The sequence below is a fragment of the Lithobates pipiens genome, unplaced genomic scaffold (genome assembly GCF_037356315.1).
Source record: "Lithobates pipiens isolate NorthernLeopardFrog02 unplaced genomic scaffold, aLitPip1_a1.2 Scaffold_8, whole genome shotgun sequence".
NCBI classification, from domain to species: Eukaryota; Metazoa; Chordata; class Amphibia; order Anura; family Ranidae; genus Lithobates; species Lithobates pipiens.
In genome coordinates, this window is record NW_027507903.1 from 381,701,977 (window position 1) to 381,718,262 (window position 16,286).

General features: G+C 43.5%; 1 protein-coding gene across 3 annotated transcripts in view; it reads left to right on the forward strand.

The window, feature by feature from the left end:
* LOC143964150 (deoxycytidine kinase 2-like) overlaps positions 1–16,286 on the forward strand; it is a 321,867-nt gene that overhangs the window by 192,870 nt on the left and 112,711 nt on the right. For all 3 annotated transcript variants that reach the window (XM_077473842.1, XM_077473843.1, XM_077473844.1), the window contains exon 5: positions 15,118–15,233. In XM_077473842.1, the coding sequence (XP_077329968.1) occupies positions 15,118–15,233 (116 nt within the window). The remainder of the gene's footprint in view (positions 1–15,117; positions 15,234–16,286) is intronic.

Genomic DNA, 16,286 nt, shown 5'->3' on the forward strand with positions numbered 1-16,286 from the left:
CTTGCAGGCAGTACTGGAATCACGGACATAACGGTAGGCTGTAAAATTACCTGTTTTTCCTGTTCTTATCTACACTTGGAAAGAGGGGAGAAAAGATTCAAAAGGGAGGAAGGAGGATAGCCAGATGAGAAAGACATGAAGTATTTTTTGTTAGCCCTATGCAGTTTTGCTGAACAGTGGGGAAGCCTGGAAAGTGTGTGGCTAAATGGCCCCTACTAAACTACGTGTAAGAGCACAAATTGTTACCCCCTGTTCCTCCCCCACAGCAATGTCTGCAAAGACAGCAGGGAAATCTGCCACAAAAATCCCCACAGAGGGGGACACTAGCAGAGACTGTGACAGGAGAGGTAGAGCAAATTCCCTCTGGTAAAGACATCATGGAGGCCATTAAAACAAGCAGAGAGACTCTTACAAACAAAATTGATGAATTAGCATTGGATATAAATCTAATGAGACATGAGTTTGATAGAATACAGCAAAGGACTACAGAAATAGAAACTTGTGTCTCTAAAATAGAGGATGAATTAAAAGCAGATAACAAAGAATGGCCTTTATTGAGAAAACAAATCAAAGTGCTACAGGACAGGGCAGTTGACACAAAGTCGTCTGAGAAGAAATAACGTTCGTATTGTGGGTTTACCAGAGCCTGTGGGGGGAGACAACCCAATTACATTTTCAGAGAAAGTTATTGACAGGAGTCTTTGGCCTAGCAACGTTTGTGGTGGAGAGAGCGCATAGGACCTCCTCCCTCCCCCCCCCCCCCCCCCCCCCAAAATCAGGGGTGCTTCCTTGTCCATTTTTGATACGTCTATTGAACTATAGAGATCGAGAAAGCATCTTGTCAACAGCTAGGATAAAGGCAGATTTACAGTATGCACTCCAAATTATCATTTTTTCCAGACTATCCGCAGGAGATACAGCAGCAAAGAGCCTATATGGATATACGAAAAAGATTGAGAAAGGGTTAAAATATAGCCTTTTATACCCCAGTAAATTACAAGTGATTGACGGGACACACACTTTTTTTTTTTCTTTTTCTTCTTTAAACCCCGCTCTTGCCAGAAAATTGACTGGACACGAAGTAGCAGGACATTAGATAGAATGATATTTTTTTTTTGTGTCCTTTTTCTTTTCCCCCCTATCTGTCTGTCAACCCCATCGTTTTTTGAGGGGTATATTATGTATAATATAAATATATATATATGTGTGTATGTGTGTGTGTGTGTGTGTGTGTGTGTTCATGGATTGTATGGATTGGAGTAACAACAAAACATTATACTTTAAGGGATCCATGGATAGACCAATGATTATATGAATCGGGGGGGGGGGGGGGGTTAATTTTTTTTTCTTATATGAATATGGATTAAATTATTATATATTTTTTTGGCGAGTAGGGAAGATCACATATATGGAATTATGGGGGAGAGGGGAGGGAGGTGGTTGGAAGAGAGAAAAGAGGGGAAATTCTAATATTGAATAACAACAATATATTCTTTTTTTTTTTCTCACTTTTGCAATGACACATAAAAACATATATAAATAGGACAATGGCACATGGGAATAAAGGAGGGGTGGTTGGAAATAGATTGCTACACATTTAGAATGTGCTACATGCTACACATGTAGAATGTGTATTTATTTATCTATGTATTTTCTTCTTTTTTTTCCCCTTCACTGAATATTATCAAAAACATACGTTTAAATATTTTCTTTTTATATAGTAGGATACGGGGAAATATACATAAGAGAATGGTAGCTGGGAAACAAAGGAGGGTGGGTTGGAAGAGGAGCGTTGCACAAATATAGAGGGTCACCCCCCCCCCCCCCCCCGTGGAGGTTAACTCTGCAGTGGGCGTCACGCCCCGGGATAGAAGGAAAAATGGCATCCCTAATAGTGGAGTACTGGGAAAATAATGCAGGGTCGTCCTCAGTGGACATTGCCTGGGATGCATTTAAAGTAGGAATGCACCGAAGTCTCCGCCGCCAAAAATGGCCTTTTCGTCAATTTGCCGAAATCAAATTCTTGCCGATAATGGTGCCAAAAATGGGGGTGGGGTATCGTTTTGGAGTGATACCGTGCTCTGTGGGGGAAACTGTGCAGAGCGGCTTTCCCTCCCAGCTCCACCTCCTGACCTCTCGCTCTGAGTTTCTCCTGCACAATATGTTACGTGTGGCCAGTATACAGATTGATCGGAGGCACAGACTGTGGAGCTTGCTCCCATCACTCAACCCTGTGTGATAGACGTCCCTGCATGTGGGAGGATTCTGACAGCTGACCCCATCCTTGCTTCTGTCCCTGTGCCGTGCCATGTGATCCTCTCCTGTCTGAGTACTACTGCCCAGTGCCTCTGAATGACCGGAATGTGCTTTGTAGAAGGTAAATGAAGTACGGTAATCTTCCCCATCACTGCACACTGAACTCCTCACACCAGCACTTTTCTTCTCTTTCCTTGCTTGTCAATGCGATCCGATTCTGCTGCGGACCAAAAAAAGGGTCCTGTGCGAGTTTGGGCCGTGCGCGATGCGAATTCAGCCATACTATCTATATGGCTGAACTCGCATCGCACAGAGATCGGATGTGATTTGCACTGCAGTGCGGTGCGAATCACATCCAGTTCTCGTAACCGCTGCGGTTTGAATCCAGCCTAAATGTCCCTCATTCTCACCTTCAAAAGTTGGGAGGTATGCACTGGTAGGCTGCTCTGCACTGGTGAGGCCCAGGCAGGCTGCAAATGATGGGCACTGGTAGGCTTATGGGCACTGGCAGGCTGCATATGATGGGCACTGGTGAGGCTGCATTGATCTCCTGTACCACGTCCCCAGTCTCTGACCATCTCCTGTACCACGTCCCCAGTCTCTGACCATGTCCTGTACCACGTCCCCAGTCTCTGACCATCTCTTGTACCACGTCCCCAGTCTCTGACCATCTCCTGTACCACGTCCCCAGTCTCTGACCATCTCCTGTATAAAAATATTTTTTAAAAACAGTCATTTTCAGTATCGGTTTCGATTTTCGGCCTAGTGTATTTTTCATTTTCGGTATCCGTTTCAACACCAAAAAACCCATTCGGTGCACCCCTAGTTTAAAGCGGTAGTAAACCCAGTTTCAAAAAACACTTACGTTCCCGGCATGCCGGAAATGCTAACTTTCACATTGGTTGTGCTCTCAACCAAACTTTCAAACCATCCAAATGGCTGGTGTCATAACTGTTCACATGTGCAGCATTATGGCAGTTGAAGAATCATTAGAGGCCAAGATGGCAGCTTCCTTGACTGAAAATGATAGAAGGGTTTACTTCCACTTTAAAGTGTATAAATTATACAGGGACAATACATCTCAAATATGGCTGCTGTTAATAAAAAAAACAAGGTTAGGTTACAGGAATTGCCATAACAGATAGAAATAAAAAAGGAGAAATCTGGTCAAGACTCCAGTGTTGTAAATTTTGAGCAAATGATGGCTGCACAAAGAGACCTCCATTTACATATGGAAGAAATAACCAGGTTGGAACTACATAAAAACAGACAAAATATTTTTGAGCAAGGAGATAAAGGTGGGAGATTTCTAGCAAGATTAGCGCAACAAGAATATCAAACTAGAACTATATCAGAAATCAAAACACTACAGAAAGAGTAAAAGAACCTGAGGAGATTTTAGAGACCTTTAGAGAGTACTATAGTCGGTTGTATGCCTCTTCTCTCCACTCCAACTTCCGCCCGACGGCTATGGCAGACCCTCTGGACCGGGTAGCCCTTGGGTGGTTGTCTGATAGGGAGAGAGATTACAGGTGAGGAGATCATAAAGGTCATAAAAACATTCCCAGGGAAGAAAGCACCAGGCCCAGATGGAATTCCTCTGGAATTTTATAAGAAATATGGAACTTTACTAGCTCCAAAATTACACATATAACCTTACTATACAAATGAGACACCCAAAACTATGTTCTTCATACAGGCTGATAGCTTTATTAAATATAGATCTAAAAATACTGACTAAATATTAACATTGAGATTACAACCTTTATTAAAGAATATCATAGATTGGGATCAGAGAAGATTCGTGCCAGAGAGAACGACAGATGTTAATCTACGTAGATTACATACAAACATACATACCCACCACGTATATGAGGGATCTAGAACAGTGGCCTCTCTGAACATAGAGAAGGCCTTCGATACAGTCGAATGGCCTTTTCTTTGGGAAATACTTAGGATGGGATTTCCATTGATATTTATTAAATGGATACAAACAATATATAAAAAACCCATGTCATCTGTAAAATTGGGAGGAAGGCCCTCGTCCCCATTTCAGCAGCATAGAGGCACGAGGCAGGGCTGCCCTCTCTCTCTCCGGTATGCTTTGCGATTGCAATAGAGCCAGTGGCAGAGGCTCCTAGGACCTCACCGAATATTCAGGGACTTTGGATTGATGGGCTGGAGGAGAGGGTAGCCCTGTATGCTGATGATATGTTGCTGTTTTTGAGAAATGCAGGTCCTTCTTTGAAAGGAGCTCTAGAACTACTGAATATTTTTTCAATGTTTACAGGGCTTAAAGTGAATTGGGATATGTCTTTGTTATTCTCTATTGACAAAGGGGCACAAGACACAGCACCCCAGATCTACCGTTAAAATGGGTATCAGAATTTAAGTATCTAGGCATAATATCTCGTCAAGTCAAAGACTTTAAAATACTCAATTTAGATCCAGTAATACAGGAGTGTAAGAAAAACTTAAAGATCTGGAAGGCATTGCCCCTGTCACTGTTGGGACATATAAATTTAGTAAAGATGAAGATTCTTCCTAAATTTCTGTATTTATTTAGAAATTCTCCGCAGTGGTTGCCTAAGAAGTTTTTTACACAGCTACACGGTATGTTTTCTACATTTATATGGAAAGGCAAAATGGCTAAAATTAAACTAAGCGTACTTATGTGTCCGGCGGTACAGGGGGATTGGCTTTCCCAGACCTTTATAAATATTATTATATGGCTACACAGTTGGTGATGATAGGGTGATGGCTGAATCTGGATGGATTTGACTCTGCCACGATGGTAGAGGCCGCAGTGGTCCAGTCGTGGGAGGCACTGCAGTCATTGCCGTTCCGTGGATTAAAATATAGGTCAGATCTGACTCCCTCGATGATTACGACAGTAAAAATATGGAGAGCAGCCATGGCAAAAGAGGACCATTTGAGAGGGGATTTATCCCCAAACACTCCATTATGGAGAAATCCAGAGTTGCCACATTTGGATTCAATCCAAGATCCAGGGCATGGACTAGATTTGGGATTAAAAAACTCACACTGGCCGCTCGGCTACACTTAATATACGTAAAGTACTCCTGGCCCTTTACTATGCCAAAACCCACCCCACTCAAGATGTAGCAATAATATCCTTAGACGCAGAAAAAGCCTTCGATAATGTGAGTTTACCTTGGCTATTTAGAGTGTTAGCACAGTTTGGTTTTCTAGGCCCCTTTCTACAATATCTTCAACAGCTGTATGTCTCCCACAGCTAGCTTGGTCACCCCTGATTTTATGTCAGAATCAATACCCCTAACTAAAGGTACTAGGCAGGGGTGCCCACTCTCGCCCTTATTATTCAACCTGGCGATTGAACCCCTCTCCAGGCTGCTTAATTCACGGGATGGGATCAGTGGCTTACCAATAGGACCGCAGACTCTGCGCTCCGCATTGTTTGCGGACGACATATTGTTGTTTACCACTGACCCCATGTCCGACTTTGCCAAGTTAAAGGAAATCTTTGGAACCTTTTAAAGCTGCTCGGGTTTCTGAATAAACTTTGACAAAAGTGAGATTTTATCTTTGAATCCCAGAATGGATCACAAATGGATACACCGGTCCCCATTTGCAATAGCCAAACGCCATATCACGTACCTAGGGGTACACATAGGTCGTGAACCAGCCTCATTATATGGGCTTAATTACCCCCCGCTTTTGTCTGATTGTACAGCAATTAGACCTATGGACGACCCTGCCTATTTCGCTCTTTGGGAGATGCCATTTATTTAAAATATCCTTTGCCAGACTATTGTACCCCATGCAGACCATACCCCTCCTGCTGAAACATGCAGATATCCAGAAGTTATACAAGGCACTGTCTGCCTTTTTATGGTCACGGAAGAGAGCGCGCATAGCTTTGCCTAAATTATGCCTCCCAAAGACCGAGGGGGGTGCTGGTGTGCCCAACGTGCGTTTTTATAACCTTGCATGTTTATTAAGACAGGGTCTGGACTGGCTTTCGGGCAACTATGGCTATTGTAACGTACATCTGGAAGGGGCCATGGCTTCCCCATACACGTTGGCAGCAATCCTTCACTCCAACCTGCATGCTCTGCCACCCCATGTAAAATCGAATTTGCTTATCAGAGACACCAACATTGCATGGAGGGAAATCCGCAAACTACTGGGACTACCAACTACCATCTCGAGTTTTCTACCCATCCAAGGGAACCCTATGTTCATCCCGTCCACTTTACATGCAATATACTCACAATGGAAACTTAAAGTTCTCATGTCCATGAAAGCTTTATATCAAGCTGGCCATCGTAAGTTTAAGTAATTTGAGGCCTTGTCTCAGGAATTTTCACTATCACGACCCATGTTTTCTACTATAGCCAGCTAACCAATTAAGCTCGCAATACGGTCCCCAGACGGACCCTTTCCAGCAGTCCTTCATCGACATTGTGTTGAACTCAGGAGACTACTCAATTACTAACCTCTATTCTTACCTCATCCAGCACCAATCAGACAAATACCATCTCACGCCTTTCCAGAAATGGACGACCCTCCTAGGGGATGAAACTCTCCCTGCTAAAATTATGGATGGATACTGGCAAATACGTTAACTCACACTTTCCGAAACATGGCGTGAAACACAATTTAGGATAATTCACAGGGCCTACTACCCCATCTACAATGATAAAAGTAATATGAACTTGAAAATATTCCCATGGTACTCTACGCCTCACCCCACTTTAATCCATCACCTGTGGGAATGCCCTGCCATAGAAAGATACTGGGACGCAGTAAATACCTATGTTGGCTCTATTTCTAAACAACGGATTTCGAAGGATGTTATGCTTTGTTTATTTAGCTACGCACCTCAAACGCCCCCAACGGGAGACGGAAATCGGACCTCTGTTTCTCACTGGGCACAACTGGCCCTTCTTGTTGCTCGTAGAACGATTATGCAATCTTGGATATCCAAGAATCCGCCTACATTACCAGCGGTGCAAAAGGCTATCAAATCACTTTTCTACATGAAAAGGCTGGATACCATCACCAGGAATCCTCGACCTACACACCGCTTCTTTGCGCGATGGCGCAAATATATGGAGGCCACGTTAAATCACTCCGACATCCAAGCGGCCATGCAACCATTTCGTTTTCACGGCTTGGTATCTCCAAAGCAACCTTGCTGGATCTCTGGGTAGGCTCAAACTGCATTCTCATGGAGACCCTGCGGCCTTTAGGCCACCTTGACATTCCGGCCCCTAAGCTGTGCATTTCTCATCAAGACTTTGTTACCCCGTCCTTTCTCCACTCTCGAGGTTATGTACCCAAGGGCTACTGACTTTAACCATTTATCTGGTATACTCGGATTGTATAGGCTACTGAGATCCACTTGGGTCCATTCATCCCAAAACCTATGGCATGTATGCCGTCTGCTGTTTTGTACTCATTACACAGGTATTTGTATCTGTATGCTTATTTACTGTACAGTTATGTTTTGTAACCTTTTCTGTGTAAAACCAAATAAACCTTTTTCAAGAAAAAAAAAAACAATCACGAGTTGTACCCAAAGGGAGAATTATTTAATTTGCCGAAATAAGAAAATGTTGGAATATACCTGGGACCTACACTTTTAGATACATGCAGTTGGTCCATGCTTTATTGGCTCAGTTCCCGGAGAGGATCCCACAATTGATAGAAACAGAATTAGAGCAAATGGTAAGGAAAAAGGCCAAAAAAAAAGCAAATTTCTATTTTATATAGCTACTTATCCAAAACTACATTTTCAGATCTAAGCAAGCTATGTGAAAGCTGGATAAGAGATGTGCCAACATTAGCAGATAAAAACTGGGAGGAGATGCGGAGATATCCACTCCAATTACTAGTGTATCTGCAAGATAAATGAATACAATTTAAAATACATAGAAGTTAGTATACGCCATACAAATTATACAAAATATTTCCAACACACTCTCAAAACTGTTGGAGATGTGCAGGTACCCCAGGAAATTTCATCCACATATTCTGGTCTTATCCAAAGATAGTGATATTCTGGAGGGAAGTTTTGAGAGTAATTATTATAGCAACATCAGTCTCTTTAAATCAATCTGCCAATTGGGACTAGTAGGGAATATCACCCCTATAGGAAGGAGAATACAGGTGGGTCTGTTGCTTTTTTTTATGCTAGAAAAACAATAGTGTTGAATTGGAAGAAGGCAGAAGCCCCAAGTTAAAACAGTGGAAAAATTTAGTAAATGGTAATCTACCACTATATAGGGAAACATATTGGAGTAGAGGACATAGAGAGAAATATGAGAGAGTATGGGCAAGTTGGATAGAAAATTCCATAACTGCATCAGGATAAAACGGCATGGAGATGGGGCAAGCCACACCAAAAGGGGGAAGAAAAAAGGGGTAAGAGGGATATGAATGTATAAATGCATATGTATAATTTTGTAGCATTTGAGGAAATGACTATGAATGGATTTTATGGAAGCTCATAAGAGTGTGATCAATGTAAATGGTGAATTGTATAATGGATATGTAAAAAAACGAATAAAGAGATATTAAAAAAAAAAAGATGCATATCTCCACGTGCCGCTCCCGCTCACCAAAAAATTTCTGCACTTCGAAATAGAAAATCATCTTTTTCAGTTTGTGGCCCTTCCATTCGGTCTAGCCACAGCACCACGGGTGTTCTCAAAGATTCTGACACCTTACATTAAGGTGCCAGATTAAGAATTCAAGGCATAATGGTCCTAGCCTATTTAGACAATCTAATTTAATAGATCATTCGGTTTCCGGTCTAAACCAGAGTCTGGTCACAGCTGCAAACTCCCTGGAATCTCTAGGTTGGTTACTCAACCTAGAAAAATCCTCCCTAAATCCATGAAGGAGATTACAGTACCTGGGGCTGGTCATAGATACCATACAGATAAAGGTATTCTTACCCCAGACAAGAATCCGTTCCATTATAGGACTAATTCAACTTGTCAAAACAAAGAAAAATCCTTCCATTCGGCTGCGCATGAAATTGTTGGGGAAAATGGTGGCCTCCTTCAAGGCCGTCCCTTACGCGCAGTTTCACTCAGAACTGCTTTAAAGCACCATCCTGTCGGCCTGGAACAAAAAGATTCAGGTCTTGGACTTTCCAATACACTTGGCTCCCGACGTATGTCAGAGCCTAAATTGATGGTTGATATACAGCAACCTCCAAAAGGGAAAAACCTTTCTACCAGTTTCCTGGAAAGTGGTGACAACAGATGCCAGCCTTCTAGGCTGGGGAGCAGTCCTGGAAGAAGATTCTGTCCATGGAGATAGTCCAAGTTAGAGAGGACCTTGCCGATCAACATTTTGGAGATTCGGGCAGTATGTCTGGCCCTAGAGTCTTGGACGGTCAGACTACGGGATTGTCCTGTCAGAATTCAGTCTGACAAGGCCACGGCTGTAGCTTACATCAATCACCAGGGGGCACGAGAAGTCGTGCAGCCAAAAAAGAGCTAAATCATGTTCTAGCTTGGGCAGAATACAACATTCCTTGCATATCGGCAATTTTCATTGCAGGAATAGAGAATAGGCAGGCGGACTACTTGAGTTGCCAACAATAATTTACGGGGGAATGGTCTCTTTACCCCGACATCTTCCTAGCGATATGTCAGAAATGGGGTATTCCGGACATTGACCTGTTTGCATCCAGATTCAATAACAAAGTCGACAACTTTGTGTTGAACGAGGGATCCGCTAGCGTGCAGAACACTCCCATGGGATCAGTTTTCACAGATTTATGCGGTTCCTCCAGTTCTGCTACTTCCACGTCTTCTTCGCAGGATCAAGCAGGAACGAAAGGAAGTAATTCTAGTTGCCCGAGCATGGCCCGGAAGATCTTGGTTTGCCGAAATCCTAAAGATGGCGGTAAGAGTCCCTTGGACTCTGCCATTATGGCCAGACCTTCTCGTACAAGGTCCGGTATTCCATCCTACCTTACAGGCGCTAAATTTAACAGTTTGGCTATTGAGATCCACATTCTAAAGGATCGTGGGTTGTCTCCTTCGGTAGTGTCTACCTTGATTAATGCCAGGAAGCCAGCCTCCAGAATAATTTACTATAGAGTCTGGAAAGCATATGTTTCTTGTTGTGGATCCAGGGGTTGGCACCCCAGGAAATATGTCATGGGTAAGATCCTTGATTTCCTGAAAATGGGATTAGAAATTAAGCGGACCTTGAGTACTCAAGGGCCAGATCTCAGCCTTGTCATTTTTTCAACGACCTATTGCTTCCCACTCTCTGGTGCATAGCTTTCTTTAGGGGGTAATACGGATTAATCCCCCTATCAAGCCACCTCCTAAATGCTTGGGATTTAAATTTTGTCTGATCGGTTTTGCAGAATCAGCCTTTTGAACCTTTACGAGAAATTCCCTTGGTTCTTTTGACTAGAAAGATACACTTCTAGCAGAAGAAATGGCAATCGGAAAGATTATCGGAACTAATATGTCTTGTAAAGAGCCATATTTGATCATGCGTAAGGATGGTTTTAAGTCCTCATCCTGATTTCCTACCAAAGGTGGTGGCTGTTTTTCATTTAAACCAAGATATTATTCTTCCTTTCTTCCCAGAGCCTCTATCTAGGGAAGAAAAGGCACTACATTCCCTTGATGTAGTAAGAGCAATCAAAGTCTATTTAAAGGTGACTGCTCAGGTTCGCAAAACAGTTGTTTATTTGTGCTGCCAGAAGGTCCAAAAAGGGGACAGGCAGCATCAAAATCTACCATTTCAAAATGGATTTGTCAAGTCATTATTCAGGCTTATGACTTGAAGAAGAAAATTCCTCCATTTCATATTAAAGCACACTCAACCAGGGCGATTAGTGCCTCCTTGGGCAGTGCATCATCAGGCCTCTGGCTCAGATCTGTAAGGCTGCAACTTGATCTTCAATTCATTTTATCAAATCAATGTTAAAGGTCATGAGGATATTGCCTTTGGGTGTAGTGTACTGCAGGCTGCATTATGAGTCCTCTGGCCGCCTCCTTTTTTTTTGTTGTCTCTCACTCTTTTCAGTTGCCATTGCTATGGGACATCCCACATATTAAGTACTATGGCTCTGTGTCCCCTGATGTAAGAAAAGAAAACAGGATTTTTAAAACTGCTTACCTGTAAAATCCTTTTCTTTGATGTACATCAGAGGACACTCCCTTCTTGGTATACACTTGTATTGCTTGGCTACAAAACTGAGGACTCCCAGTAGTGGGAGGGGTTATATAGGGAGTACACTTCTTGCCTTAGGGTGTGCCAGTGTCCGCCAACAAGGCCTGTTTGTGAGAGGTACTCGCTATTTCCACCCCTGATATATCCAGATGTGATCGGATGACCTCTGCCAAGGGTTCCAGTGCCAAGATAAATACAGTAGAAGCGGGGAAAGTAGGCAACCCTGGCAGGTTCCCCTTTTAATAGGGAAGATGGGCGACTAAAATCCACAGTATTTCACTTTAGCCTGGGGGAGGGGGGGCGTCATAAATAGCTGAAACCCAGCTCATGAGGGATGTGCCAAACCCAAAGTGGTTTAGCACCTGTATTAGGTAAGGCCAGGGCAAAACGAAAACCTTATTGATGTCCTATGACAGGAACATTGTTTCTAAGGAACATTGATTCTAAGGACCTATTGTGGATGATATGTTGTGTTTGAAGGAGACGTCGGATAGCGTTGTCTCCTTGGGACAAAGGGACAAAAATCCTTTATTAGACATGGGAGAAAGGAGTTGAGTTGGTTGGCCAAGATCTTAGTCAAGATTTTCATGTCTATATTGATTAAAGCGATCGGCCTGAAGTTGGCCCAGGAGGAATGGTCCTTGTCAGGTTTGAGGATCATTACGATGTTAGCAGGTTTGTTGTGAAGGGATGACCTTCTTTAACTGAGTTGTACATAGTTTTCAGGTAGGGGGCTATGACGTCTTCTGTAAAGTGCTGTGAAGCCCATTTGGGCCCGGTCTTTTACCCACCTTCAACTCCTTAACGCACTGAAGGACTTCCCGAGACTTGTATGTCCCAGTCCATAAGGGATGTGTGGGATTCGGATAGAGAGGGTAAAGATAGTTTAGCCAGGAAGGCATCAAGACCTTGGGTGGAGGAGTTGTCGGGGGCCTAATAAAGTTTTTTAAGTCTGAATTCATCCAGAACCCGCTGGGGGTTGCCCGTAAAGGATGTTGTGGCGGGTGCGCAAAGCAATGGGAGCAAATTTTGGGGTAGAGGTGTGCAGTCTGTTGGATAGCATTACAATGGGTTTATTGGCATTAGCGTACCACTTTTGTCGGGCCCTGCATAGGGTGTGTTCCGCTTCGTCAGTCAAGCATAAGTCTAGATCTGTGCGGACTTTGTCTAAGAGTCTGCAGTTGACCGGGGTAGGGGATTGTTTAAAGGTCGCTGATAAGGCCTTCAGTAGTTGTTCCACGTCACGGCGGACCTTTGCTTATTCTCTTTTGCGTCTAGATGCAAGGCGGATGACGTGGCCCCGAAGGACAGCCTTGTAAGCCTCCCACAGTGACCGGGGAAGAAACTGGCCCTGCATTAAGTTTTTAAAATATTCCACAGAAGTCTTATGAATGTCATTAAGGATCTCTTTGAAAGAGTAGAGAGTAGTTCATGACCCAGGGGGTTTACTTGGCAGAGTGTGAAAACTGTCAAGATAGGGGCAATGTCTATTTTTTGTTTGAGATATTTAAATACTTTTACCCGTTTCTGAGGAGAGTTCATGCCCTGAACATTCAGGGACAACCAGTGGAGGGTCATGGGATCAGAGGTGTGCTGCTACTAAATGTTCCGCTCGCACACCCCAGGGACTGAGGGAGGGGGGAGAGTGGAGAAAAGAGCGTGAGAGAGGGGGAAAGAAAACATGACATACGACTTAAATGTATCGACGAGAACTTGGTGTAGAGTAAGCAATAAGAACTTAAATGCAACAATTCATGGACTGTGAGGTCCACGGTGGGGTGGGACATTGGCCAAGACAGCCATCTTAGCCAAGTGCCAACTCATGGGGGGAGCAGTGGTCTGTCGGAACCACCGGCCTGTTACAAAAATAATACATTCAACTAAACAGTCTTTACCACAGAATCTAGAAAACTAATAACAGTCATCAAGAATCAGCTTAAACAGTATTGCTTAACTTAAAACTTATGGAACAATTAAAGGTATAAGTGCCGGGGACCTGAAAACAACGGCCTAAGGCTCATCTCTGGGCGGCCGATCGTACCAGCCTGACACTACCTGACCCATAAGTTTTCCAAATCTACCGGCAGGAGTGGAGAATCCTGGAGCAGGAACAAAGACCACAACCAATTTGCTCAGCCAGTGAAGGATATCCCTTTGAGGAGTACATTATCCCTTTTATTTTATGATAGTCCTGGAGTCAATTGTAAAAATTAGAACATAAAAAAAAAAAAAAAGTGGGGGGCAGTTCAACTAACAAACTCCGGCTATCATGGCTATAGCTGTGTGGGAAAGGGTGGGGAAGACATCTGAAATCCATGCCTCTGCTCAGAGCATGGGTGAGGAAGTCAACATCCCTGACCGCCATCTCAAGTGGGGCGGCCTATGGCGGGTTGGTTACCTCCATTTCTGGCACAAGATACAGAGCAGGGTACAAGTATGGCAGGGAAACTATTTCAAAACGTACCGTAATGTTCAGGGCACAAAATTGACAGTTAAACCAGGTTCATCGGTTCTGGTAGGGGGCCAGGCAGCAAGGAAGACGCGGCCCTACAAAGACACAGCGGAAGCGGCTTCAGCCTTTATTTGATTTGTGCAAACGCTGGACCTGCAGGTCCCGCAGCACTGTGAGCATTGGGAAGTTTAGAAAGGCTGGCGATGGGGCCAAGAGGTTGCAGGTCTGGAAGAGGAGGATGTTGCATCTGTTGGTGGCGATGATAGGCCCAGTTGTAATTCTTGAAAGTGGCGTCTTAGGTCAGATGGGGAGGTGGCATGGAATTAGCGACCCAGGTGAAGGATAGCTTAAATGGGAATCCCCATCTGTACTTGATCCCCTGGGTTTGCAGAATTTGGAGATAGGTTTTGAGGCCCCGCCGTCTGGCGATTGTGACCGGCGAGAGACCAGCGAACAGCAATAGGGGGTTACCTTGAAAGGCGAGGTCTTGCTGTTCCCTGGCAGCCTGTAAAAGTTTCTCTTTAGTATGGTAATAGTGAAGTTTAATCATGACCGTCAGAGGGCTTAGGGGTCAGGGAGGGATAAATACGATCGAACTCCAACCTGTCCAATGGGATCTCTGGGGCCAGTTTCTGGAAAAAGGCGGTAGCTGTGCCTTGGAGGTCACGAATAGCTTCTGGAATACAGTGGTTATGGAGATTTTCCCTGTGGGCCCTATTTTCTGCATCTTCCAATTTGTCATTTAGGGATTCAATCTCAGCTGACATTTTGTCTACCTCTTCCTCGTGACCCTCCAGCACTGTAGTGGCCAGGCCCATACGTTGTTCTAGCGTTAGTGTAGTGGCCTATCTCTTTAAGGCCCCTCACCATGTATGAGGAGAGCTTGCGGGAGGCCGCAGTGATTTCATCCCTAACCATGCTGCGGAACTTGGCCAGCATTTTGTCAATCTATAGGGAGAGGACTCACCAGGTCCATGGGGAATTGGTGCAGGCTGTCAGCAGGCGATGCTGAATCCTCTTCAGACAGCTGTGTATTGTCATCTGGCTTCTTCTTTTTTTTTTTTTTTTTTTGTAGGAAACCAAATGTGAGTAGAATAATGCCCATATTTGCATTGTGTATATCAGCAGCTTGAGACGAACAACTCCTTATCATAGGATAGATATACATTTATTTATAAGCCACTTACAAAATCTAACATTTTATCTTGCAGAAATGTATGACAAGGTTGCATTCTCGAGGTCGGGAAGAAGAGCAGGGAATTGAGCTTGAGTACTTGGAAAGCTTGCATTCTAAGCATGAGAAATGGCTGTATGAAAGATCAATTCCGTAAGTATGCTTTTTTGCTAGGATTTACTGACCCACTTAATTACGGTAATTTTTTTTCTTTTCTTGGAGACCTAGATTCAAGCGCTATGTTTTTATATGTAAACAGTAATGCCTTTGCATTGAAGAATGCTGACTAAACTAGTCTGCAGGGACTGAATTTTTTTCCCTCAAGTCATTGCTCTCAAGATGCATTAGTCCTTTCTGTATGACAAAAACATTAAACGGAAAGCAGTCTAAAATATAATGCTGTCGTCCAGAATTATATTCTTCTATCACCTTTTTTTTTATTTGCTTTTTTTGGGCTGGTAAAGATACCACTAAAAATTATTATACAGGATTTATATAGCACCAACTGTTTGGGCAGTGCTTTACAACATGAAAATATTTCTGTCTCTTCAAAAAGTACAAGAAATGCCTGTTTCTTATGAAATAAAATTCAGAGCTTACCTATTTTCTCTCAAGAAATTAATCTAGCTCTCCTACCTCCTATTTTGGACTACAGATCAATTGGTCCCTCTGTTGTGGAGTTGAGGACAGTGGGAGGGATTCATTAGTTGGCAAAAAAAACTACTAGATCTTGAAAACACCATGGCACACTCCCCACCTTCAGCAGTGATTTAGAACCCCCCCCCCCCCTACATATCGTGCACCCACTTAGCTTATTATGAATATCCCACATGGAAACCCAGGTGTTCTATCTAGTGGTGCTGTGGTCCCCACAGCTATACTTTGTGTCTTTTCCTGACACAAATATTAGGACAGGCCACCAGGTCATTGCCCAAATTACCTACTACTACCAATGTTTCTAAAGCTAGTCATAGACTGACTTTTTTATTTATTTTTTTTGTTTTACTTCATTCAGCCAGCACACAAACAAGGTAGATGGAGGACCCCCTTTCCATCCAACCACCTCCACCCTTAGCATGAAGGTTTACATCTGCCTATGAACATGTTTTTTTTTTTTTTCTCAGCCCTCAGCTATCTCGCAGGCACACATAGCAGATGAATGGGTGAGAGAAGGAAACAATACAGTTCAGTTACTTCCAGAACTGT